This window comes from Columba livia, chromosome 3 (genome assembly GCF_036013475.1).
Source record: "Columba livia isolate bColLiv1 breed racing homer chromosome 3, bColLiv1.pat.W.v2, whole genome shotgun sequence".
Taxonomy (NCBI): domain Eukaryota; kingdom Metazoa; phylum Chordata; class Aves; order Columbiformes; family Columbidae; genus Columba; species Columba livia.
In genome coordinates this window covers 93,442,125-93,467,603 of record NC_088604.1, presented here as the reverse complement: position 1 = coordinate 93,467,603, position 25,479 = coordinate 93,442,125, and the positions used below count along the sequence as shown (strand labels likewise).

General features: G+C 41.5%; 2 protein-coding genes across 4 annotated transcripts in view; one reads left to right on the top strand and one right to left on the bottom strand.

Moving 5' to 3' along the window:
• The window catches only part of ABCG5 (ATP binding cassette subfamily G member 5), a 30,148-nt gene extending 7,636 nt beyond the window's left edge, over nucleotides 1-22,512 (bottom strand). Inside the window, exons 1-12 of one of the 3 annotated variants that reach the window (XM_065058302.1) lie at nucleotides 22,309-22,512; nucleotides 21,256-21,322; nucleotides 19,799-19,848; nucleotides 12,812-13,386; nucleotides 12,009-12,088; nucleotides 7,876-7,997; nucleotides 7,294-7,430; nucleotides 6,975-7,073; nucleotides 5,882-6,014; nucleotides 4,451-4,590; nucleotides 3,162-3,291; nucleotides 188-401 (exon numbers count right to left, since the gene is read on the bottom strand). In XM_065058302.1, coding sequence (XP_064914374.1) covers nucleotides 188-401; nucleotides 3,162-3,291; nucleotides 4,451-4,590; nucleotides 5,882-6,014; nucleotides 6,975-7,073; nucleotides 7,294-7,430; nucleotides 7,876-7,897 — 875 coding nt within the window. In that variant the 5' untranslated portion in view covers nucleotides 7,898-7,997; nucleotides 12,009-12,088; nucleotides 12,812-13,386; ... (1 more) ...; nucleotides 21,256-21,322; nucleotides 22,309-22,512. Of the gene's footprint in view, nucleotides 1-187; nucleotides 402-3,161; nucleotides 3,292-4,450; nucleotides 4,591-5,881; nucleotides 6,015-6,974; nucleotides 7,074-7,293; nucleotides 7,431-7,875; nucleotides 7,998-8,495; nucleotides 8,823-12,008; nucleotides 12,239-12,811; nucleotides 13,387-19,798; nucleotides 19,849-21,255; nucleotides 21,323-22,308 lie in introns of those variants that run through there. The other 2 variants (XM_065058303.1, XM_065058301.1) reach the window with 2 other exon arrangements.
• Nucleotides 8,899-23,411, top strand: ABCG8 (ATP binding cassette subfamily G member 8). The gene is made up of 13 exons (XM_021300176.2): nucleotides 8,899-9,147; nucleotides 10,480-10,584; nucleotides 11,310-11,466; nucleotides 13,353-13,591; nucleotides 14,002-14,134; nucleotides 15,743-16,012; nucleotides 17,881-18,046; nucleotides 18,161-18,253; nucleotides 19,083-19,282; nucleotides 19,415-19,491; nucleotides 20,874-21,141; nucleotides 21,684-21,811; nucleotides 22,317-23,411. The coding sequence occupies exons 1-13, from the start codon at nucleotides 9,076-9,078 to the stop codon at nucleotides 22,452-22,454; spliced, it is 2,046 nt and encodes a 681-aa protein (XP_021155851.2). The 5' UTR covers nucleotides 8,899-9,075; the 3' UTR covers nucleotides 22,455-23,411.
• The last annotated feature ends 2,068 nt before the right edge of the window (nucleotides 23,412-25,479 follow it).

Here is a 25,479-nt window from a genome sequence, read left to right as displayed (position 1 = left end):
GCTTCGAAGAAATCTTACACACATAGTGTCCACAAAAAGGTAATATGTTAAAGACAACAGGGACAAGTACAGTGGTAGACCAAAATAACCCAGAAAGTGCATTTATATACGGGGGGACAACCCAAAGGATTAGTGGATAAGAAAAAGATTTTTCTTAAAAAAAGAAAAAAAAAAAAAAAAGTCTTACCGTAAAAGAATCCATAATTTGTAAAAGGTACTGGGTGAGTCTTTGTTTTTGAATGGTATTGGTGGCAGGTCCTTCATACACTTTGTTCTTTCAATGGTGGCCAGCACTTTGCTAAAGATCTCTGAGTTTTTGTAGGCTGTTACAATTACCTGAACTCTACTGTAGGTTTCGAGTTCACGTTCCTTGCTGCGAGTGTCCACAGATGTCAGATCCACTGTAAATTTACAAAGTGGTTACTATACGTACACATCACTTTCCCTTCAAATCTCTTCCCCCCTTCCAACTAACTTTTTCTTATCTCTAAAGTCTGCGAAAGGTCAATTTAAAGTATTCAAGATTTTTTTTACTCCGCCCTTCTGTTAGAAGCAGCAAGAATGAATAACTGTGCAGCCACCACAGTCTCTGTGTTTTGTGGCCTCCGTATGACCCTGAAGTTCAAGACCTTCACCTGGAAGTGCAAGGACTGAGCGCTGGTCAGACCTTGAGCATTCTCCCTGCACAGCACAGAGCTGTGCTGCCGGCGGAGCGCCGCTGCTGCCAAGAGCAACACAGAGCACCAGCTGAAGATGAACATCGATGAGTGAGGATGAAGAGGTGACTTTCTGGTCATGTATTTCTCCGGTTTTCAGGCATATGCTCCGGCATGGCTCCCTGATTCCCCCTTGTCCTCTGCCTGCTCCTCCATAACCGTGGAGCTTTATTTTGTCATTAGTCTGAGCTCAAGCTGCAGAGATGCTGCTCTTCTCTACTCGAGCTGTTCCTGCATCATTGCGCTGGGTTTCACCCACCTCCTTCTCAGACATCCTTCTGTTTTAATGCGAAGTTAGAGCATGTTCAGCAGGCCAGATTCCCCTAGCAGGCTCAGCCCAAGCCGAAGAAAATATTAGTCACTGCCATAGAACTTATGAAAGACAAACACTTCACAGAATCAACCTTCCTTTCTAATAAATCCAGCTGTACCTACTCCTGTCTCCAGCAATTCTGTTACCAGCAGAGGGGAACTCTGAGCATGCTATTTAGACAACTCTTATGGATTCAGCAAGAGGGCTAAAATGCAATAGAAATTTCATTTTTCCTTAAAAGCAATGAATTACCTAAGGCTTCAAAAACTAGATTGTCATTGTCAGGAATAGCTGTTCTTACAGATTTGCATATTACTCTTCTACACTGATAAGACGTCTTTATTGGTTATTTATTCCTAAGGTTTCTACCGTCCTTAGATTTCAGTTTTACTGTGTTATGCTCAACTTCAAAGTACAAATTGAACAAGAGAAAAGGAGGCCTTGTCCACGATTCTTAATTTATCCTCAACATCCAAATTAAGCTTATGAATACTTCCCTACTGTTCTGAAAGCTGGAATTCAGCAGAATTGCCTTTAATGGTAAACATATCCAAAATGAAGTCTTCACTTCTGTAAAGATGAACATCGAAAGCACAGACATACTTTTTAAAACGTGGCCAGTGTGACTTGTTGGAAGTCACACTAGAAATAAATGACAACCGGGTATGTTTAAAAAAAAAAACAAGCATAACACCAGCTAGTCACCAGACCAAATAGCTAATGCCTACCATGCATTTCTTTAATAAATACAACACGTGACATTTCAATAAGACAATCCATACTCAATACATAAGAACTATTCTCTTCTGCTGTTGGTGTAAATTATGTCAGAATCTGTCCCTTTGTTCACATCATTAAATCACACAAAAAATATAAACTGCCAATTTTCCAAAGACTAAATATTCTGATGATTCTTTGCTCTAAACTATATTTTTTCCCTTTCTTGTCACATTCAAAGGTTGACATTTGAAGAATGCAGTACTCTCTTTACCAAGCTTTTTAAAAAGTGGGTCTAAATCTCAAATCATCTATGCTTTTCAAGACTGTTCAAATTCATGAAGGCAAAATTATCCTCACTGTCACACCAGTATTTTCAGCTTCATCCCATCCCAGCTTCATGTCAACAACCATCCTCTCTTCTCTCTGGGTTTAGGATGCCATCTAGACAAGAGGAAAACATCACTTCCTCTGAAGGCAGCTTTTTGGAATGGTCAACTTCCCTGGTTAATGCTCAGCTACTATCGTCAGAAATCAGCCTACATACTACATTGAAAAAGAGAGATATATACATGTATGTCTATATGTACACATACATGCACAAACACATACACATTCTCTTCAAACGTATGTCTGCATGGATCAGGTTTAGGGGTGTCCTGCAGCAAAACCAAGACTCATTTCCAAAGTCTCACGCTGACACTTTTTTTCATCCCAAATCGGTAAAACAGTACTCTTCAGCTTTTGCCAACAGCTTGCTATCATCGTCTCCTGAAGCACCCCTATGTTCTCCTCCAGTGGCTCACCCTGGTGTCAGCAGCTCCCCAAACTTTCAGAAACCTCAAACTCAGAATGTCTGGAAATTGATGCCTCAAGTCATCCCACACTTATTCCACATTCTTCCTTCTAGGCAACAACTGTTTCCAGTTGCGTGGCATCACCAAGTCCATAACAGCCTGGGACTTCCCACAGTTTTGGGATCAAAGTGATTTCCAGCATCCAGTGGACAGCCATAGGGAGATACTATCAGGAATCCACAGGTTTAATGAAGTTAACATTCCCTTTTTACAGGCAGTTTACTCCTTTCTGCTGTGTTCCAGACCTACTGCAAACTTTTGCTGTTTTATGGATAAGTGACGGTTACATGGGCCTGGGCCTCTCTGTTCTCTGAGATGGGAATAATTACAAAGTTGGGAAAAAAATTCAAACACATTTCTACCTCTGGAAAAAATTTAATTTGGGGAAGAAAACAACTTGTTTGTCTAAAGCAGGGGTAGTTACATTTATACGGTCCTAAAATTACATTCTGCCCTTTGAAGGCAACCACAAGTCTGACGTGGCCCCCAGTGAAAATGAATTTGACACCCCTGGAAAGGAAAGGCTTGTTTTTACCAAAACAGTTTAGACAAACTTACCATAGAAGTCAAAAGGATTTGATTGCTCAGGACAAGAATAGCCACAGTCACTAAAAAATGTGATCATTTCCATAGGGTTCCCACAGAAAACCATTTCTCCAAAGCTCATGATGGCTATTTTGTCAAATAACTGTGGGGGGGAAATTAATATATTAGCAATATGTACAAAGAAGAAATGAGTTAATTCTTCAGTACAGCTACTGTCTTGGTAACAAAAAAGCTTTGACAGGGAAAGTAGTTTTGACACACTCAAATTTCCTTAGTGTATTTCCCTCAAAGGAAGTCTGTCCTTTCACTCCTCTCGGTGGTTATGCAAGATGACATGTCTTTAAGCTCTTAAAACTAGTGGTTCTCAAAACTGTCAGCGACAGCAGCATACAAAGGCAATACACAAACAGAAGTGGGAGCTGTGCACTTCTGACTTCACTTCTAATGCACCTTCATTTACTCACTGACCTCCCCCGGTGCTTAATAGCCCCAGTCTGTAAAATTCCCAGATTGTTGGGAAGGTTATCCTGAAGTGCTGAAGGATTTTAACAGCACTGCTCTTCAAGTGAACATTTGCAAGGGCAGGGTTCCCACCGGCTATGATCAATCCATATTCCCCGGGCACCAGGACTGCTTTTGGTCCAGAAAAGCATGGTCACTCCCCTCTGGCTTTATCACCACCCACGCTCAGTTCAGTCACCCAGGGAAGAGCTGCCTTGCACACACATGGTGGGTGGCAGATGTTGCAGAAGGGCAAATTGCGAAACAGTAATGGGAAGAGAGAAATGCTCTCCTCACCACAAGCCCAGCGAGGCAGGCCTGTCCCACCAAAGTGGCCAAGGTCTACCCACACCACTTCACGAGGAAAAAAGAAGACTTTTTTTTTCCCATTCCAAATCATGGCTTTATCTGTCTCACATTGCAAGTGTTCCTGAAATATGAATATGTAAAGTGCTATTTTTTACAGTGCCTGCACACATGCGTGATTTACATGACTTCTCCCCATGTTTTTGGTTTGGGTATCTGCATAACACAAAGTTTAGGCACTCAGACTGTGTGAATACTATTTTTACAGGACAGTACATGTCCCAAAATGCCTCATGACTGGCAGAAGGCCAGATCTGCAAAGTTCAAGGCAAGCCTGTATTTATGCAGGGGAAAGCGAGGGTGTCTTTGAAGGCAACTATACTGGATCTTGTACCTTTACCCTGAAAAGAGCCTAAATACTAAAAAGCCTGGCCAAAAACAGAAAAACAAAAACAACAAAAAAAAAAAGTGAACAGTGAGTAGATATCGTTTACCCTGAAGAGTTCTGAGCGGGGCTGATGAATTGTAATAATCACAATCCTGCCTCTGTGTGCAAGATCTGAGAGAAGCGAAACAATCTGGTTTGCAGTCAGGCAGTCCAGCCCTGTCGTTGGTTCATCAAGCAACATGACCTCTGTGGAATGACAAGGAACAGCATTAAAATTCAGGTAAATGGGGACCAAATGCCTTTGAAGCCAATTTGCCAAACAGTATAGAAATTACTTTACATGTGAAGGTCCACATGTAAAGCAGAGTATGCACAGGTATTGCCATGATCTGATCTTGCAGTTTTAATCAGCTTCAGTGGTTAAGTTTCAGTGATTAAGGACATTAAAAATGACTGCAGGATCAGAGCATAATAATTTATTTCTAAATTCAGATGAAATCTGAAAATTACCAAAGTAGATTTGATACGTATATCTCCTTCTAAGAAAAATAATAATGATGAATTTCAGCATGTATACAAATGTAAACATAACTGACATAATTAGCTAGAAGTTATAATCAGAATTAAATCTGTCTATATGGACAGAATTAGTTATGAACAAACTAAAAATTGTTAACATACAGCATATATAATTCCACAGATGAGAGAGCTGGGGGGTTTTGACTGCCTTTTCTTCTTGATTTTATTGCACATGGAAGGTTAAAAGTTACAGTCAAATCCATTATTTTTAAACAGATGAGACATAGCACAGAAGAGAGTAGTTCAACCTTCATCAGGATAAGGGGGGAGGAGAGCTTTCTCTATACATTTATCTACACAGAATTACTATAGTGTTTACTATAGAGTTTAGTGAACTTACTGAGCGATAAGTACAGCCAGTGAACTCTCCAGGAGTCACCAGTAGCAGTGAAATACCTCACTTTGCTATTGAAATGCTCCTTCCTGCCTGTTATGCAGTCCTGGCATATCTGCCAGTCTCAAACCTGATATTTACAGTGCTGTTCCCCATAGCTTGTCCTTCTAGTTACTCTGCTTTGATTTTCTTTCATCAGAATTTTTTTTGGTTCTGGAATGTGCATGGCACTCTCTCATACGTGGGGCAATGGCAGCTACTCCACTACAAGGCTCAAGGCTGGCACATGTGTGGCTCTAAAGTGCCCCACAACTACAAATTAATGTGCCACAACCAACATTTCATACACTGGGTGAGCCTAAAAATACTTGAAATGGATACACGCAAGGCTAAACCTACATTCAGCCCCATAGATTTTAAAATTGTCTGCTTACCAAGATCAGCTAGTAGAGTAACGGGAGATGTGAGTTACTACCCATCTTTTTCTGTTATTACTAGACCAGCTTTTGCTGAATTACAGAATGTAAATGCTTTTGTATTTTAAAGTGCTTTACGGAGGCCCATGGTAGGAGCACAAAGTGACCATACTTTGCTTTATTTTGAAAATCCTGCAGTGGTACTTACTAGGATCTTGTAATAGTTGGGCTGCAATTGAAACACGACGCTTCTCACCCCCAGAAATTCCTGCAAAAATCCGGCTTCCAATGATTTTGTCAGCAATGTGGCTGAGGCTCAGCTCAGCCATGACCGCATCTACCTGAAAAATAACTACGATTTAGAAAGACTAAACACAGTCCAACTCGGATACCTGTGCGCAAAATGAAAAAAATGAAAAAAAATACATTATTTTAAGCTATGGCTTTCCTAATAAGCTGCTTGCATCCATTCTAGTTGAAAAGTATCTGACCTCATTTCTAGTTGATAATTTTTAATATATTATTTCAATTATTATTTTTAAGATTTTATTTTCATTTATTCTGAAACTAGTAGAATTTTAGATTGAGTTGACATTAAGAGATGAAGAGTTCAGAGGTGGGACTAGAGCTTAAGGTATGAAGCATAACGTGCTGGTCTGGCTTCCAAAATAAGGGAGGAGAAAGGCATATCATTTTGGGGGAAGCATAAAATACAGAGTAGAAGGCAGGTGAAGAAAGAAGACAGAGAGCAAGAGCCTTTGGTCAGGAATACTCAATCTTTACTCTCAATAGAGGCCAAAGAGTCCTTTAATATGTCTGGAACACACATATTTTACCAAGAAAGTAGCTTGTAGGAGGCTTATTAGACCAAGGGCCTTTCAGAGCTGTTCTGGTTCGTGAGACATCCCACAGGAGCCAGAGTAGTGTCAAAGCCACCTCTGCTGTCCATGAGACTCACCAGTGTACCTGGCCCCAAACACTCCAGAAAATGACATTTCCCAGCTGGGGAAGGGGAACCAACCTTGACACCAACAGCAGCTCCTCCTGCTGCAGCTTTGGGCAGCAAAGTTTTGTCCCGGCATAATGGTGACTCCCAGGGGCGTCAGCACAAGCCCCTTTCAGAGGTGGGGAGCACCAGAGAGCTTGTGTCCTGCTCCTCAGCAGGAGGATTTCTCCCCATTTGCAGTATGAGGATTACAAATCCTCTTAACACGTAAAAGCCATAGATGCAAAGTGCTGCTGGTGAAAGCATTACATGACATCATGTCTGCTTTTCTGGTGGAAGATGATAAAATACAGACCTTCTTTTTGATTAAGTCGTTGGAGCATTTCTGAAGAGTTAGTAAAGCAGTGAAGGTCAGAGACTCTTGGATGGTGAGGAAGCTTAACAATGTGTCGCTCTGAACAAAAAGGTGAAGAGAAAGCAGCAGTTAGTCCTGTAGTAGTTAAGATCTTGCCCCTGCTCGCACAACTTTCATTTATTCAGACAATTCATTAACTGCTTCATACCCCATTTACTAGTAAAATCACAGTCAGGTTATGTTACTCCATTACACTAGCAACTTTACTTTCTTTACATGAGAGGAATCACAGTGCACAAAAATAAATTTAGAAATCAACCTGTGGTACATAAGAGAAGCAATCTCTAAACTGTTCCTTCTTCAGCTGACGCCCATTCACATACACTTCACCAAAGAGGTTGTCTTTCTGACCCAGTCTTCCTGATATTGCATCCAGAAGTGTTGTTTTCCCAGATCCTTTCAAAGACAATAAATTAATCATGTTATGAGATTCATTTTGTGATTTCAAGAGTGGTAGCCTCACTTGGATGGAGATGTAGGAGAAGAATGTATTATTTTTTTCAATACCATGAAAATAATAGGTCCTGAAAATGCAGCTAGTTAAGGGGAAGTAAATGGGAAACCTAGCATGTGTGTTAATTAGCATTTAATTCATACAAATCCACACTTCAAAATACAACATATGGGTTTAGAAGTAACCTTATATTTTACTGAGGTTATAATTGTTAGATGACAGAAGACTGAACTCTGAAAACCAAGCACTGCAGTTTTACAAGGTGGAGGTTAAAACCAGCCCCAATTTCATCATTTAAAATGCAGAACTCGGTCACTTTCATACCACTGTGGAAGTCACTGGTATTAACTCTAATCTCATTTCTTTTATAGTACTGGAACAACTTACCAGAGTTTCCTAAAATGCCCATAATCTGGCCACTCTCTATGTGAAATGAAACATCCTTAAGTATTTGCCGGGTCCATTTTTTATAATATAAAGAGAGGTTCCACCATGGGCCAACATGTTCTCTTGGAAAACAAACATGAAAAAAGATGAAGTAGAGAAGATATAAAAGTTTTGTGTAAAGCAAGTGAATGGTTTATAGCTAATTGCGTATGGGATAGGAGCCTGCAAGGACTTTAAAGTGCTGGAAAAACAAACAAACAAACAATATTTTCCCCCTCCCTCCCACCCAAGCTTTAACTTGATAACTTCAGCATTATTTGGAGGGTAAAATGAAGTCTGAACAGATTTATCAGAATGACTGCTAGGAGGCTTTTGTAGGAAAGGGCACAGTCCTTGGAAATCTCCTCTAAAGTAGGAGACGGGTGAAGACCTGGTGAACCCTCGGGACAGCGGGGCGCTGCCTCCGTCCAGCCCTGCGCTCGACCCCTGCGGCGGGCGGCCCAGCACCCTCCCTCCTTCTGTACCCGCAGCCCACCCGTCCCAGCCCCTCTCCCCTCAGTCCCTGGGGTCACAGCAGCTCCTGGGGGACAGGGGCTCTCCCGCCACCTTCCCTGCCCTACCTGACGGTGTAGGAGATACCCTGGACACTGATGCTGTCACCAGGCTGTGCCGCAGCCTTCATCTCGCTCATGTGCCTGCAGCTGCTGCTCCTCTCCAGGGCAGGAGAGCTCCCACCCGACATTCTGCGGCTCTGGGGCCCCACGGACTCCCTCCCTCAGGCTGCTGGCCGGGTGCCCGAGGCTGCCACCACCATGTCCCCCTTGGTGCTGGGCAGGGGGCTCCCTGCTGTCCCCGGGTCGGAGCAGGTCACTGCCCCCAGCACTTGCCACCGGGGGAAGCGCCCAAATGAAAACAGAGGGGGTCTCAGTTCTTCCTTTTTCCTGAGAACAACTGATAGGTGATTAGCTGAGGACGCTATCTGATGTACCTTTAACCTGGGCTGTCACAGTCCTAGAGGAGGGGAGTATTTCCCTGTCCACGGGGTCACGCCAGCCACAAACACACAGCACGCCAAGAGGAATGGTGTTGCAGTGAGGGCAGCGGGCAAGCGCTGAGCTCCAGACCAAGAGAAGGATTTCCACAGCTTTCAAAGAGCCCATAACCAAACCACCACAGGGAGGGAAACCTTCCACTGCCAACATGAAGGAAGCCAGTGAAAACACCTCTCTGGAAGGTGCTGGCTGGAGCCAGGCAGCGTGTGAGGACTTGCCGGTGAGTGAGAGCTGTGGGGAGCAGGGGGGACCCAACGGGCTCGGCCAGCCCTTACCTGCTTCAGCTCTGAAACGGGGCTCTAAAATGTCCTCACCCCCCAAAAAGAGCACACTGGGGATGAAGCCAGTGCCATGCAAACTGCGCTCAGATGCTGTGGTGGTGGGGCTGAGGGACGGGATCTTCAAATATGTGGATGGAGCAGAAAGTCCCTGAGTGTGGCCTGGACTGGCTTTCCCAGGACTCACCTTTGGGCTGTAAAACCAGCTCCCCACATTTGCTGGGGACCACCTGTTTGGTTTGGGTTTTTTTGTTTTGTTTTTTTTTCTCTTAATTAAGTTTAACATAAGCTAGAGCACAGAGTGCGTTGGCAGCAGGGCGAGCTTGGAAGGTTTTAACACGGCTTTTCAGACTGTTTGGTGTCATGCTGCTTTCCACTGTGTATCTACACCAAAAAGATTAATGAGCCTCATCTGCTGTGAGAGTAGGAGGTTGCACACAAATGTTGTGGTCACCATCTGTTAAAGACACCACAGGCATGGATAGGGTCCGCTATGCAGGGAGCAGGTACATTTGCCTTGGCTAGGAAATGAGTCTTCGACTTGCAGGAAAGCACAAGGCTCTGGGAGAGATATGGCTGTCTGGAGTAAAACTACAGGCATGCACACAGAATTAAACCTAAAGCCAGAAAGCTGCCTCAGCAAAGATTTCTTAATTGCAGCTATATGCAAAAGGTTAACCAAACCACGTAAAGACTCTTCTTTTAATTCATATCTCAGAAAAACCAAGTTCTAGTTGACAAAGTGTGACTTTAAAAGACAAAAGAGGAGAACAAGAGACTGTACTCGTGGTTGTGCACCTACTTGTTCATAAAACCTCCAAATTAACAAGTCCTTGTGGAATTCAATAATGGACATACTTCAGTGAACCTTAAATTTCAGCTGCCATAACTTATTAATTTCATATGCACCATCTTGATCCAGTAGACTAACATTGCTGAAGCAGTACATTTTTTCCTCAAAAATATAAATAGAGACCAATCTCTTTATAGTGGCATAAAACTTATCTCCCTTTTGAAAGTGATCCCATTTAAACTAAAAGCAAGTTGAAGAGCATAGCACAGCACGTTTGACCCTCACACGTGCCACTGGAATAAAGCGTGCTTCACACTGATTAACAGATAACTCATTTCAAACCTTCAGACTTTTGTAACTCATCAACAATACTGCTACATCCCATAAAATATATTTCTCTTTGTACTTCACCGTTTCTGAACTCAAATTTTAACAGCACTTTTGTAATTAACTGTTGTAATTAACCTAATAACTCTTCCAGACCAAGGCCCAGGATACAATTTTTTGCTCTGAAGAAGACAACAGTCTGTATTTCACATACAGCGGAAAATCAAACATTCTTGAGGTCAAAGAACTCAACTACCAGGTAAAAGCTGTATTTTATAAACTTTCCTCCAGCAGAGAGCCTAGCCAGCATCACCTATTTCTATATGCGGGGCATTTTAAAAGCTAAATTTGAAGTTCACAACACTATGTTCTCATAACTGTTGCACAAATACAGAGAAGTTTTGTGAGCAGAGTCATGCTCTGGGCTGCAATATATCTGATAAATCTAGGGGATAAGACAGGAAAAAAGGTCTGTTTCTAGGCTGTGTTTTTTCTCAGTCTTGAACCTATTTATTCCTCTGAGGGCTGGGGCAGATGGACTTTCTGTACTGCTAGGGATGGCGGGGGCCCTTGCTGGCAAGAGTGAGTATGCAGAAAGAGACAAAGAGAGAATGACAAACAAGGGGAATTTCAGGGGATCAGTGAAATTTTTCTTCTCCCTTTGTGTCACCATGGCATCTGAAGTAATTTCACGATCTTCAGTTTTGTGTCATTTCAAATTATATTAAAATTTTTAAACATTTAAAATTTACAATAGCAATAAATGACCAAAGTAACAGAGTATAGAGTGAGCTCTAGTGATTAACAGAATAAGAAGCAAAGCATAAAAACCATACTTGGCTGTAAAAGAACTTTCTTCCGTATGTTTCTGAAGATTAACGTTATTTTAACATTTTATCTGTTTGTAACATTATAACTTTGAAGACATTTACTGCTATCTAGTTTATTGTGTTAATTGAAGAGACTCGTTTCTTTCTTTGTTAGGTTAACGTGGCGTCCCAGATTCCGTGGTATGAAAACCTCATGCAGATGAAAATGCCCTGGACCTGGAAATCAGATCCCGATTCTTATGTGTCAATAATCCAGAATCTGAATTTAAAAGTTCAAAGTGGTCAGATGCTAGCTATTATAGGAAGTACTGGTAAGAGCAATCAAATTTCATTATTTGACTGACTCTCAGATAAAATGTACACACCCAAGGGCAACAGTCTGCAGTCTTTTGATTGGCAAAATCTAGTTGAGAAACAACCATTGGTAATACGTTAGAAACACGTTCTTTACGGTGTGTGAGGAAACAAGGAGTGATACTGGGGTAAAAATATATTTCCAAACCCACTTTTGTTATGACTTGTACATATTTGCTCTCTGTTTCCTGAGGTGTAGTGGGGTGGTGTTCTAACTGTGACCTGCGGTCCCAGCTCTGCTGGACCTGGATCAGTTTCATGGCTTAGGTTCACAACAGGCCAATTGCAGATCTTACTGGGTAACACAGCTGACAAATGAGTCCAGGCCCCATGAGAAAGATCCACGGCAATTTGCAAAGCCATAAGCAGGAATTCCCTTTGGATTTAAACAGTTCTAACAGGATATGATATCATATTTGGATTAATTAAGAGAAACTTACTGAGAAGAAAAGAAAGTTCCTCTTTCATTTGGCTTTAAACTGTGTCTCTTCTTTCTTACCTCTTTTATGTTTTTCTTTTTCACTTTCTGGTGGGTCCGGTTTAATCTTCTCCAGGGTGGTTAGTTGAGTCTAAGCCCATCTAGAGGGATGAGAAGTAGACACGTGACCTGTTAAAATTGAAGTAAAATGTACGCATACTTTGGAGGTAAAAAACCCATTCTGTGGCTCCACCAAACAATTACACCAGGTTAGCTCAGTGATTCAGTGAAGATGCCCTCCCTTGAAGGCAAGGCATATTTGCCAGAGAAGTTTTAACTTTGTTTCTACAAAAGAGGATTTTCTTCCCCATTTTCATGGGATTTTTTTTCTTAGCACATATTCTTAATGTAATTGAAGTTGTACCTTAAAGATTCTCCCAATAGTAAAACGAAAAGCTTGGGATGAAATAACTTCCTGAGTTATAGATACAGCACCATTGTAAGGTAACATACACTGAGCACAATCCCCTTTCAGCAAACTAGTCAAACTATTTTTAAAAGATGTTTGTCATCTATTTCATCAAATGCCTTTGTGAAATGGATTAAACTGCTGATGGGTTTCACATTGTCAATGACAATCAATATGTCACTCTTAAATAGAGCAATACGTGGTTTACAGATGGGTGGGTTCCTTCCTTAAAATGTATATATTAAGAAATAAGCATGGAGTTAATCTTTCAACAGGGAGATTAGAAATAAATGACATCTAATAATAATAAGAGAGCTCTGTATGTTTACATACAGTATCATACAGAAAAAAGGAAACATCCATTTGCTATTTAATTCCAAATCAGGTTTTGTTTTCATTGTTTTACTTTTCTTACCTCTGAGTATGAGCCAGCTTTTCTTAATTGACTTTTTGTCTTATTTAAGTCATAATAATTTTTATTTCAATCATGATTAAGATTCGTATTGTCTGTGCAATCAGTCAGCGCCTTAGTCATTCAGCTGCTCCAGTTGCCATTTCTGAATTCGCAGTTCCCTCTACCAAGCAAAGTTCTTGCCAAGCATTTAGTTGCCAGCCCTACAGGCAGCACAGGATCCCATCTCTCACCTGTGTTACAGACGTGAAAGAGAGGTAACAAGAGGACAAAGAGATGGTGCTTCTTGAGTTCATGGAGCTATCCTCAATGTCCAGCCACCCAGTTCTGCTGAGAAGTGACCAAGGTTAAAGCCACTTACTCCATTCCAGAGGAGAGAGATTTGCTGAACATGAGCTTGTAGTTGATATTTTCTTTCAAGCCCATTCTGTCTCTGTGGCTTTGGAAAAGCTTCAGGAAGGGGTGGGGAAAAGACGTTAAGGAACGAAAAATTTCAAAATGATCCCTTGGAAATTAATCTGGTTTTCCATTTTTATTTTTCCAGCTGGTGGCAAGACATCCTTGCTTGACGTGATAACCTGCCGGGATCAGGGAGGCAAAATAAAGTCCGGTCAAATCATGATCAATAACAAACCCAGCACTCCCCAGCTTGTTAAGAAATGCATAGCACACGTGCGGCAGGATGACCGACTGCTCCCCCACCTGACTGTCAGAGAAACACTGTTGTTCGTTGCCAAACTGCGCCTTCCAAAGTATTTTTCGGACTCACAAAGGAAAAAAAGGGTAATTAAGCTGCTAGAAAAAAATAAAGTTGTCAAAAATGTGTTTGATGGGAATTATCCAAGAGATCCTGTGTGTTTGGTGTCAGAACAGCTAATCTGGCATTTTAAAATGCAGATTATGAATTATAAACCTTTTTCTTCTTTCAAGATAGAAAACAGCTATTGCTCCAAGTCTCATAAAGAATGAAAATCTAGAGAAAGCATTAGAGAGGCTGAAAGAACTGCTGATCACTGAGCCTTTTTGAATGTTATCTCTAAAAATCAAGATTTGTTTTCAAGTGTATATTTATCAGATAGCACTGAAATATGCAGATGAATTTTAACCACATTAATCATATTTTCAGCTTTATCTACACACAAATGTGCAAATAAACTCTTGCTTTATCTCTGTTATCCTTTGAATCCCCCCAGGTAGAAGATGTTATAGCAGAACTCCGCTTGTGTCAGTGTGCGAACACCAGGGTAGGGAACGAGTACCTCCGCGGCATTTCGGGAGGCGAGAGGCGGAGAGTGAGCATCGGTGTGCAGCTGCTCTGGAACCCAGGTGAGTAAAACCCCGACACCTTCCTTGTGCCCACCACAGAACACAGGGGAGATGAATGGGGCAGTAAATGAGGACAGGGGCAGTGACAGAGCTAGGCAGAGCCCTATGGGAGGCTTCACCCACCCCTCTTTAGAACCAACATCACACAGATTACTGAAAGTCACCTGAATTCACCTTGACAGCAGTGCTCTGGCTCATGCGTATCAGTACAAGGTTTGTTTTTTATCTTGTCGCCTGCCACAAGTTACTTGGGAAGGCCCACACTAACATTGGGATTGTTTTACTTTCCTCCCACACAGCTCAATTATATGTGCAATGGTAACAGGGAAGGTCATTTTCTTGGCTGCATCATCAGTCCTTGCAGTCTTGTGCAACTCACTGACGTGGGTGGCTCAAGCTGCAGGTGAACTAGAAATTTCCAATTGTCTTCAGTAGAAGCAAAACACAAGGCTAAATCTGCAGCTGATTTTGCAGGATTGAATCCCCTACCTGCTCATATCTATACATAGATAGATAGATGGATAGATGGATAGATAGATAGATAGATAGATAGATAGATAGATAGATAGATAGATACCTCAAAAGCACTACTAATCTTGGTTGACCCTCTTGTTGAGCAAGATTTCCCACTGGGAAATGGATCTGAGAATTTTTTGCTTGTATAAAGTTATAGTTTTGTAATTATGGAGAAAGCATAAGTCTTTTTTTTCTAAGAAGTGATGGTCAGGAATAGATGTGCTGGCACTGAAGTTAAAAAAATAATCAGTTTTAAGAAAAATAAATAAAGTTTTCTTTACATTTCAAATGTGTTACACTCCTCAGCACAGAAACCACGCCTGTGTACAGACACTGCCTTGTGATGATTGAGGCCATTAAGTTCTATAATAACACAAACACTTCAAAGTAATAAAACAGTTGCAAGTTTGTAACAACCAATTGCAAAAGAAACAAATTTAAAAAATCCAAATGCATGCATATCTCTTCATATTTTATGTGCAAATGGGTGCAAAATAGAGCACAGGTTGGGAGAAAGAGGCACGATCTAAATGAATACTGTATGAGTATTTGCACATGAATAATGCAAGCGGTTTAAACACTTGAGCATTTAAGTTAAAATATTTCAGTAGGCAGGATACAAAACTAGTACTACTCTATTAATTAATATTTGTGTACCTGATATTAGTACAGGTAGTGCAAAACTGCAGAGAAGAATCTGAATCTGCACCCCAATGAAAAATAATTTCTTGTTTCCAGTGGGAGCAAGATAAGATTTAAAATAATTACTCCTGGTCATTGTGTCCGGTTAAGATAGGGGAAGAAATTGCCATTGTTGAATACTATGTGATGCTGGTATGAAATACACTTTGGACATGAAAAAACGGGAAAAAAAAAAACCGCTTGGACACATTCCTGTGTAATCTGTGTGGGTGAACCTGCTTTAGCAGGTGGGTTGGTCTGGATGATCTCCAGAGGTCACTTCCAACCCCAGCTGTTCTGTGATTCTGTGAATATGTCCCTGAGATTTCATGCACTAGCACCATTTGACTTACAATCTATTTTCCAAATCAAACATGCTGCTTTCTACAGCTAACTTATTGTCTTTGGCAGGAATACTCATACTCGATGAACCCACATCTGGACTGGACAGTTTTACTGCACATAACCTTGTGATAACATTATCCAGACTGGCCAGAGGAAACAGATTAGTTCTCCTTTCACTTCATCAGCCCCGATCAGATATCTTCCAACTGTTCGATTTAGTTCTTCTGATGACTTCTGGAGTCACTGTCTATTCTGGAACAGCTAGAGACATGGTCCAGTACTTCACAGAACTAGGCTATCCCTGCCCACAGTTCAGCAATCCTGCAGATTTCTACGGTTAGTATCAAGCACTGCCATAAAAAAAGGTTACTGGAAGTCATTCACTTTCTTAAGTGTATCAGCTAACATTGATTTTTATTGACCATAACTGCCTTAGAAATGCCTTATAGCTGAACTCAAATCAATACTGCAGCAAGTCCAGATTTTAATAGGATCCTTATTTGCCAGTACGGACAAAATCAATTTCAAATAATCGTCCTTCTAATCCTGCTAGGTGTAGCAACTCTTCCACATGCTTAGCACACTTATTCCCACATTTTAGCTGGTTGAAACCTTTAGCCTCACTGAGAAAGACCGGGATAAACTGATAATTGCTTTCTGTAGCTAGTTCTCTGACTTTAAGATCAAGAAATGTGGGAAGCTAGTTTCCCAGGGTGAGGAATAATACATATCCAGTAATTGGGAAAGACGAGCGCTGCCCAACAGAGCATATTGAAAGGGAGAAAAATCAAACCCAGAACAGCAATCCTTTTATTCCTCTTCACAAAGTTAATTATGTGGTTCCAAATCCATTCCTCTTCTGTTTTTTGCAACATGCGAAGGGAATCTGGTACTGTTAATCTAATGGCTGTACTTTCTTACCACAGAGTTCAGTTCCAGCCCTTACGTGTTTGCACTCAATTTGGCTGGAAAGCCTCGTACAGCCATGAACTTCCACGCTCTGGAGGAACCTCCTCAGCTGTGCCAATGTGGCAGGCAGTGTCAGCTCACATCAGCTGAGCAGAGATAAACCAGAAATTAACCTTGGTGTCCAGCCCTACAAAAAGACCTTTGTCACCAGCACGGTTCAGAGCAGTTCTCTGCCTTGGGGCAGGCTCACAGCACCCCCAGGTGGGAATGGAGAATATGAGGCAGTCCTGGGGAAACTTGTAGCTGCAGCCTGTGCTAAACACAAACTCCTGTGACAGGGAGGTGGGGAGGGACGAGAAAGGCACACGGAAGATCATTTAGCAGTATGCACAGAGTCAGTACCTCTAAGAAGACAAGACAAATATGGCAGCAGGAAGGTGGAAGTGGGACAGTATAGACAGTATGATAGAGGATGCTACAGCATGAAGGAGCACCTGGTGCTGGCTGTGTGTCTGATGGAGAAACAGGAAACTACGGCAGAAGGCAAGAGGGAGGGCAGGTTGCAGCTCATTTCTGAGGCACTCCTGCGGGAGAGTGGCTGAACAGAGATGATCAGCCCAACATGAGGAGTTACAAAATGTGAAGCAACAGTTCTCTTAGAAAGCATCTGCAAAATGTCAGGTATTGCCACTCCACACTGAAGGTCAGAATTGGAGAATACTACTGTAAGTTTAGATCTTTTTAAAAATAATTTTGTTAAATAAAAAAATAACGCTAAGTCAACTATTGTTGCTGCTACTATGTTGTCCTCAGATAATACTCTTCTTGGGCTTTCTCAGTATCAAGTAAAGTTTACAGCACCTCTGTAAGATACAAAAAGGATAACTGTCATTTTGCAGATGCAGAAAAAATGTGTGATTTAAGTAATGCAACAGACTGTCAATGCCTATATGCCAGGAGAAAAATTCAAACTGTTCGTTCTCAGCACCCCTTTCAAGCCACTAATAATTTTTGAGAAATCTGACGTAGTTGTTTACAATATTATAATAATCAATTATGAAAGTGCTCAGTGATTAACTGAATGACTAAATAAGAAACATCTCCCAAGACAAAATACACTTTAACAATCTGTCCTTCTCTAATTACCTAAAGTAACTGATAAACTTCTAACCATTGTAGCTTAATGCATGCACACAGGTTGTACGGTCTGTTCACGATGAAATCTCTGATTCCAAACATATCCTAAAGTTACCACACCTGTAGAATATGGACTCATGTCAAATAATGTCTTGCAGTTGATTTAACCAGTATTGATAAACGGACTGCAGAGAAGGAGATGGAAAGCCGAAAAAGAGCAAATACTCTTGCCAACTTGTTCCTAGAAAAAGTCAAAGATTTTGATGATTTCTTATGGAAAGTTACCGAAAAAGACAATGTTTCAACCACATTCAGCAAGCAAAGGTAAAGAAAAGAGTGTCGTATAGCAGATCTGGAGTAATGGCAACAGCCTGTGCCAATTTCTTTATTTTTAACTTTTTAATAAATTTTTATTTTTGTCTCTTTTATTTTGGGCAGGTCCTTTGTAAATTCAGAAGAGGCAATCAACATGCCTTACCCTTCAAGTGATCAGTTACCAGGAGTCTTCAAGCAGTTCACTACGTTACTAAGGTAACCTCATTTCCAGCTTAAACAGTTACGTATCATGCCCATTTGAATTTTAAAGCATAAGAAAGAAGGACAAAATGAGAACCGAGTGCATGCTGAAAGTGCACAGTTAGTGCTAGGCCCAAGCACGCCGCAGAGCAGAGGTGTTGCCCCCTGAGCAGGACAGCAGACAGAGGGACAGCCCCACCATTCTGCCCCAGAGCTCCTTCCAGCCACAGCCACCTACAGCTCACAGCAGTGTCAGGAGCTTCCAGGCTCAGGAACGCGCGTCCCAGATTTGGGTACGGCCATCCCAATCTCCATGCCACAGCATGGTGACTCAACCCTCGGCAAGCCCATGGCGGGCTCAGGTGTTGCCATCCTCACACCTCTGCCTCGGATTTGAAGCCAGGATGCTTCACTGATCATACCCAGTACAGATGAGTGCTGCAGTTGGGTCTCATGCTAGTGTACTCAAAAGAAACGTGATCAACTGGCTTAATACATGTAGACCATCACTACCAGTATCAGTTGTTGTTAGTATATGTCACAGGTCCTTAACAGAGGAACTTCTATAAATGAGGTAATTGCTTCTGCATCTCTGAAATCAAACCATCCCACCCCCAATACCTTCCTTCAAGCTTTCAGCATTTCAGACCTGAAATACTTGGGTGGCTACAGGCAGTAAATAGCTTTGATTAGTTAAAATCCTTAGATTAGAATCAGATAGCCCAAGTTCCGTCCTACTCAAAGTCAGCAAGTTCTACAAATTGTTTTTAGCAGAGAAATATATCTAAAAATAACTGGCATTAGTAAGTACAATACCTTATGGTCAATGTTGCTGTTTTCCTAGTCGTCAAGTTTCCAATGACTTCAGAGATCTTTCAATGTTATTAATCCATGGATTTGAGGCCCTTTTCATGTCATTATTAATTGGATTTTTGTACTACGGCCATGAGAAAAACAGACTCTCTATTCGTGACACAACAGCATTGCTGTACATGATAGGTGCACTAATCCCATTCACAGTGATATTGGATGTTATTGCCAAATGTAAGTGTCAGTTTTCTTTTAAATCTTATAAGTAATCAAAATCAGAAAATTCCTAAATCAATTAAAAAAAAAAAATCACACTTCTTAATGCAACCCTAGGATGAAATCCATTTGTTTGTTTGAACCCCGCAGGTCATTCAGAAAGAGCTATGCTTTATAATGACTTGGAAGATGGAATGTATTCTGTTAGCCCATACTTCTTTGCTAAGGTAATTGATTTTGTTGCCAGAAAATACACACAGATGACTTTAACATTAAAAACCACAAACAAAACATGTTGTATAAATGATCACATTAATATCAGACTTTGTTGTTTTGTGTCTGCCAGCTAAGGCTATCCTTCTTGCTTCCTTGGCACTAATGGATTAAACCTCACGCTACTTTAGATCTGTTGCTGTAAGTCATGGCTGAGATCTCACCCCAGATAAGCCAAATAGGAACCTTTCACTGGGTTGTTTGGCTAAAATTTGAGAATTCTCAAACTCAGATTTGGGGAGTTCAGACAGCTATACATACCTGCACGTTTCATTAGCTGAAGCATCTTTGAAAGCTGATTATGTCTTGATCTGTAAAAAAAACCCATTCATATTAAATGCTAAAGCAAAGGTAAAACCGAAATGACAAAATGCTAAATGTGACATTTCCAGTAGTTGTTTGGACCTGTACAGGTCAGAGACAAACAACTGTACTACGTGCATTAAGAGCCCAGGTTTCTGGAAATGAATTAGTAATTTTTAAAAATTACATTCTCTTTTTTTTTACAACGGTTTAGAATCATCCCTTCTTTGTGATGTTGCCACTGTTAGATGAGTTCTGCCTGCCATGGCATCTGTAATTTAGGTTTCCATTTCTGCACAAGATTTTAAATGCTTATTAGTGGTTGCCAGAGAAAAATATTCTTTGCATTGTGTCACAGAGATTGCACATTATTCATAGAGAAATCGAAGTACTTTGTTACAACCTTAGTATTAGAGGATAGCAGCAACCCTCTTCAGAAGAAATAATCATAATACTCTCTATATGTAGATTTAGACATTTGAGAAAATCTCAAGCATGTTTTTGTTTTATAGTGAGTTAAGTAGTTACTAACTGGACTGCCTCTGGGACAAAGTGAGGAAGTGACCAATAGCCAAATTTATCTCGAGTTTGGTCTCACACTTGGTTCAACCCAATTTGGACAAAACATACAGTTGTGATGAGCCAGTAACAGTACCACTCTTATCAAGCACACCCGTTCTCAGAGAAAGTGTCTTCAATTCTTAGAAACTGCCAAAATTATAACTGAAAAAGAAAAAAGACAACTAATCTGTAAGAAGAATCCTCTCCGTTTAAAAATTAGCTTAGGAATTGTCACAACTGGAGAAAAAAATAGTGAGGATTTTAATTTTTGTTGCAGATTGGTTTTGCATGTCACTGACATCACCTGGCAGGGAGGTGATTGCATCCTCAGGGAGCATTTCCTGTAGTTTTTATAAACAGTCCATAAATGCATTGAGGTGCACCTCTGATGGTTCCATAATTTGATTTGTATTTGACTTATTCATTCTCTCTTGTTTGTTTGTTTGTATGTTTGTTTCCCCTTCCTGAACAGGTTTTGGGGGAGCTCCCAGAGCACTGTGCTTTTGTTATAATTTACGCATTTCCCATCTACTGGCTGGCAAACCTCGTTCCCAAGCCAGAACACTTCCTGCTGAACTTCCTCTCAGTGTGGCTGGCTGTGTACAGTGCCCGCACGATGGCACTTTGGGTGGCAGCGCTGCTGCCGACACTGCAGCTCTCGGCCTTCTTCGGCAACGTCCTCTTCACATCGTTCTACTTGAGTGGTGGCTTTGTGATAAGCCTGGAAAGCCTCTGGACAGGTAAGATGAAGCTCCCACCACCCCTCCACAGCAAAACATCAATGGCTTTCATCAGCAGCTGGTGGTTGGGAGGCTGAGTGAGTCTGGTGTGTGTAAACTGAGATTTATTCCTACCTCTGCAATTATCTTCCTGAGCGGTGATGGTGGAGTCAGATCATTCATTTTATATCTGTTTCTCCATCTGAAAATGAGGTAAGAATAGGCTTGGTCAAAAAAGCACTAGTGAAAGGCTCAATTCTTAAAAGTTGCTAGATTTTTCAGTAAAAAAATTATATCTGGTAGATGAACGTTGAGCTCCAGTGAGACTTATTTGGTAAAAATTTGATAGAGATGGGTATTAGCACTCTCCTAATTTTCCATCTCCATGTAATAATACAAGGTACATTTACACTTTCATCCAATAAAAATTATATGGTTGCAGCCTCTCATTGCCAAGATATTAGACAAACCTGCTGTATTTGGCAGCAACACAGCAGTTTTGAGGTCCCAAGTAAGTTTTCTGTATGTATACCAATTTCTTTTTTTCCGCTATTTTTTTCCAGTTCCATTTTGGATTTCAAAAATCTCTTTCCTCAGATGGAGCTTTCAAAGCATGGTGCAAATTCAGTTCAACGACATCACATATGACATGACCATTGGAAACACTACATTTCAAATACCGGGGAAACTTGTAAGTCACTAACAAACGTGTTATAAACGTTTGAGAACTAATTAGAATGATATCTATATGCCCATCATATTTAAGTAGATGCTGTAGGTCTCAAATTTGGCAAGCACTAAATCAATGTGTGAAGTTGCTTAGCAGTTGGTATGTTTTAAATTTGACCCTGCAGCAGTCACTCCTTTCATATCTTTCTTCTTAGTGGAAGAGAAAAACTAAAGAAAGAAAAAATAAGGAAAAAAGGGCAACTGTTTTCTGCACAAGCCCTGAGTATGTGTTTGCTGCAGTTGTTCAGGAGCAAAGCTATATTCCTCCAACACGCTGCACTCCCTGGACATGGTGACATAGTGCAGCTGTAACCAGCTTTCAAACCACCCCCAAGAAGTCACATCCAGCTGGAAACCGAGGGCAGGGACTGCAGGGGCCAGGGCAGTTCACACGTAAAACACACTTCACACGTTCAGCGTGGAAAATTTCGTCTCCGCTGCTAATTTCGCGTTACGTACGGTTGCAGGTGATCCAGTCTCTGGACCTGGACTCCCACCCTCTCTACATCAGCTACCTCGTCCTCGTCGCCATCGTGTGCAGCTTCCTCCTGTTGTACTACTTGTCCCTGAGGTTCATCAAGCAGAAATCACACCAAGACTGGTAGCGGCAAACCACGCAGAGGGGACAGCAGGTCACCGAGAGCCTTGCGAGGAGAGCGGGAAGACTCGGGAGCTGATTTTGGGTGCCCCCCGCAGCCGCGCAGGGGCGAGCACCGGGTGCCGCGGCCGGGCCGCCACGGGATGGCAGCAGAACCCCAGCAGTGGGGAGGCACAACCTGCAGCAGCCTGGGACCGGGCTTGGGGGGGTTAGGTTTTATATTTTGGTGCGCTTCGGTTTTGTTTTTTTTCTTTGACATAGTTTTTTTGACAAGACTTCTATGAGTTCGCCACACCTTGAAACATTCTGAGCAAAGGGCCGGTGACTGAAAATGACCCGTCTCCACTTTGCAATGACTGATGATTCAGTCCAAGGTGCTTGAAAGTACAGTGATTGCATACTCAGTTCTGAGAGCGTGGAGATCAGCACACAGAAAACACTGCTTTCTGTAGCATGTGTGACATTCAGCGCCCATAGAAACACTGTGGAGGTAAGAAAACCAGAAGACTTCACTGATGCTTCAGTTGAACATGCAAGGACAGAAAACACAACTGTTAACCGTTCTGTGCTGTTTCTACTTGCTTATGTGTTTATACGTTTCACCTTAGTGTTCCAATTAGATGCCGGTGATGCCCCAAATGGCTATTTTCTCACTGTACAGATGATTGCTTGTAACGGATAATTTTATCTCACCTTCTTGGATTTATTTCTACAGTATAAATACGCACCAATTGACTGTTATTAATCACATCTTTGCCCTGGCAATACAAATCACAGCAACTTGCCAAGTTTGACTCCTAAGATTTTCAGGTAGCAAATACCAACCTGCCCCTCCAGTAATTAAAAATCTAATGACGTAAATCTATGAAATGCTTGTAATTGTGCACCTAGTTATGCTCAGTGATAAGACACAAATGCTCAGAAAACAAGTAACAGTAAATAAATGGTTGTAATTCACACACAGTCATGGTAAGTGCACGTGTGAATTAGGTGCACAGTTGTTGAGAACATTTTATAAGATTAGGTTGCTTGATTTGGATGCATATCTCTGAGCTTATAACTAGAGACCCAAAGCATATTGTTTACTTTCATTTACATGTTTGTACACAGTGGAAAACTCCCAGTGTAATTGGCAATAATGCCCTGGATACTGTTATATAAATCCCTTTTTAAAAGAAATAAGAATGAAAGAACATCAATATTTTATTATTCCATTTGGCAATTAGGACTGCCACATGACTTTCCACTGGTTCCATGTGATAATAAATTCCCAGGAAGACTCTAGTCTAAAGATGTTAAGCAGGTCTGATAAAATAACAGCTTCAGCAGCAGGCAGCAGTAGGAATCCAAAACACTCCAAGGTTCTTCTAAGGTGAATTTTACCATTTCTTTCTGGTTCTGTTGTATTTGATTTCAAAAAAACCCCTCTTGATCTGATACTAGTGCCATTTTGAAATGATCAGATTTTCATTGCCTTTTAATGGCAAAGCCAATTCTTTCAGTTCAATTCAGCATCATTAAATTGTCAGAATAGTGGCTTCCTGTTTGATTCTTAATTATTCCTTTTTATTATATTTAAGACACTTAATTTTTTTTAAAGTGGTTTACTCTTCTTTGTAATGATCTGTTGTGATTAGAATCTCTTTTATATTACACTGAAGTTTTAAGGGTATATATTGGTACTTCTAGTCTAAACCTCTATTTTCAAGGTATTTAGAGGATTAAATTCTAGGCTGACTCTCTGTTGTGAATTTACTTTGATGTTTAATAAAAAAAAAAGGAGAGACTCAATGGGAGAAATAAAAGACATAAGGGACAGCTCTGAATTTTAGGGGCATATTGTCATGCACAGAAATCTTCAGGCATCTGGATAAGAATATACCATAGCCGTGACTTTGAATTTCCTTCCTTTTGTGATATTAGTCAGGCTGCTGACATTACTTAAACAGCCTTTTTTAATTTAAAATTCCACCCTCTTAACATTATGCAGCAGGACCAAACGGTGTGAGTGTTTCAGAGGTGGTGTTATGACAAGGGTAGATGTATACATAATGGGGACTTGAGCGGTGAGCCGGGGAACAGGCATCCTATGGAGTGTAGGAAGAGCTATCATAGGATGTGGCCAGGCCTGTGTTTACACAGAAAAAGCTCATATTCTATATACCACAATTACATTAGCACACTGCCTATGATCATATCTTGTTTCCTTGATGCCTAGAGATGGGGAATATAGGCTGTGATTATTGTTACAGGCTTTAGCAATAAGAGGATGGGAGCCTTGAAACACCAGCAATTAGCGTTCGTGCCTAACAATAGCATGCCGTGGGGCTGTGTACGGAGAAAAGCGCGGGGAAGAGTGGGTGGATGACACACAACCTGCCCCACTCGCACTACTAGGAGCTGAAAAACGGTACCGGTTCAGAGGGAATGATGCACCCTTACGCCAGCAAAGATCACGCTGTGTGCTCTGGCCTCTGCGGTCCTGTCCTGCATTGTGTTAGTTGTGCGTGGGCAAGGTTTCACACTTCCACGGTGGACCTGCTGCTGCTGCAAAAATGAGTGGATAGTGAGGGAACAGAAATCTTCCCAGGAGTTCTAACCAAGGATAAATGTCATAATTTATTTTCAGCACAGCTTTGCTTTCCAAATTTCAAAGTAGCCGTTCCTTTTCCTTGGACTCCCCTGTGTCAGCAGCAGCTTGGTGTGCCCTCCTGCCTGTGCTGCCAGTATAACCAAAGCTAGAACCGCGGCTTGCACACAGAGACACTGCACAAAACTCATCGCACCGTCCACCCCAGACACAACAAGGTTCAGCTTGTTCCAGCGTGAAGCACTGCGGTGAGGCAGAGCTGCCGTGCCAGCAGAGCACCGCCCGCTGGTTCCCACAACGTCACCGTCCCCAGGATTCACCCACTGCCGTCTCTGCCCTCCCAATTCCACCCTGGCCATGTTCAGAAAAGATCTCAGCATCCCTAGGGCACGGTCCCTGCTACCGCGGGCAACCACGTCAATGCAGAACTGGTTCTGAAGGG

Coding starts and splice junctions, on each gene's coding strand:
- ABCG8 (XM_021300176.2), top strand. CDS start 9,076: ATGAAGGAAGCCAGTGAAAACACCTCTCTGGAAGGTGCTGGCTGGAGC. Junction 9,148..10,479: donor CAGCGTGTGAGGACTTGCCG/GTGAGTGAGAGC, acceptor TAACTCTTCCAG/ACCAAGGCCCAGGATACAAT. Junction 19,492..20,873: donor GCCCATACTTCTTTGCTAAG/GTAATTGATTTT, acceptor CTTCCTGAACAG/GTTTTGGGGGAGCTCCCAGA.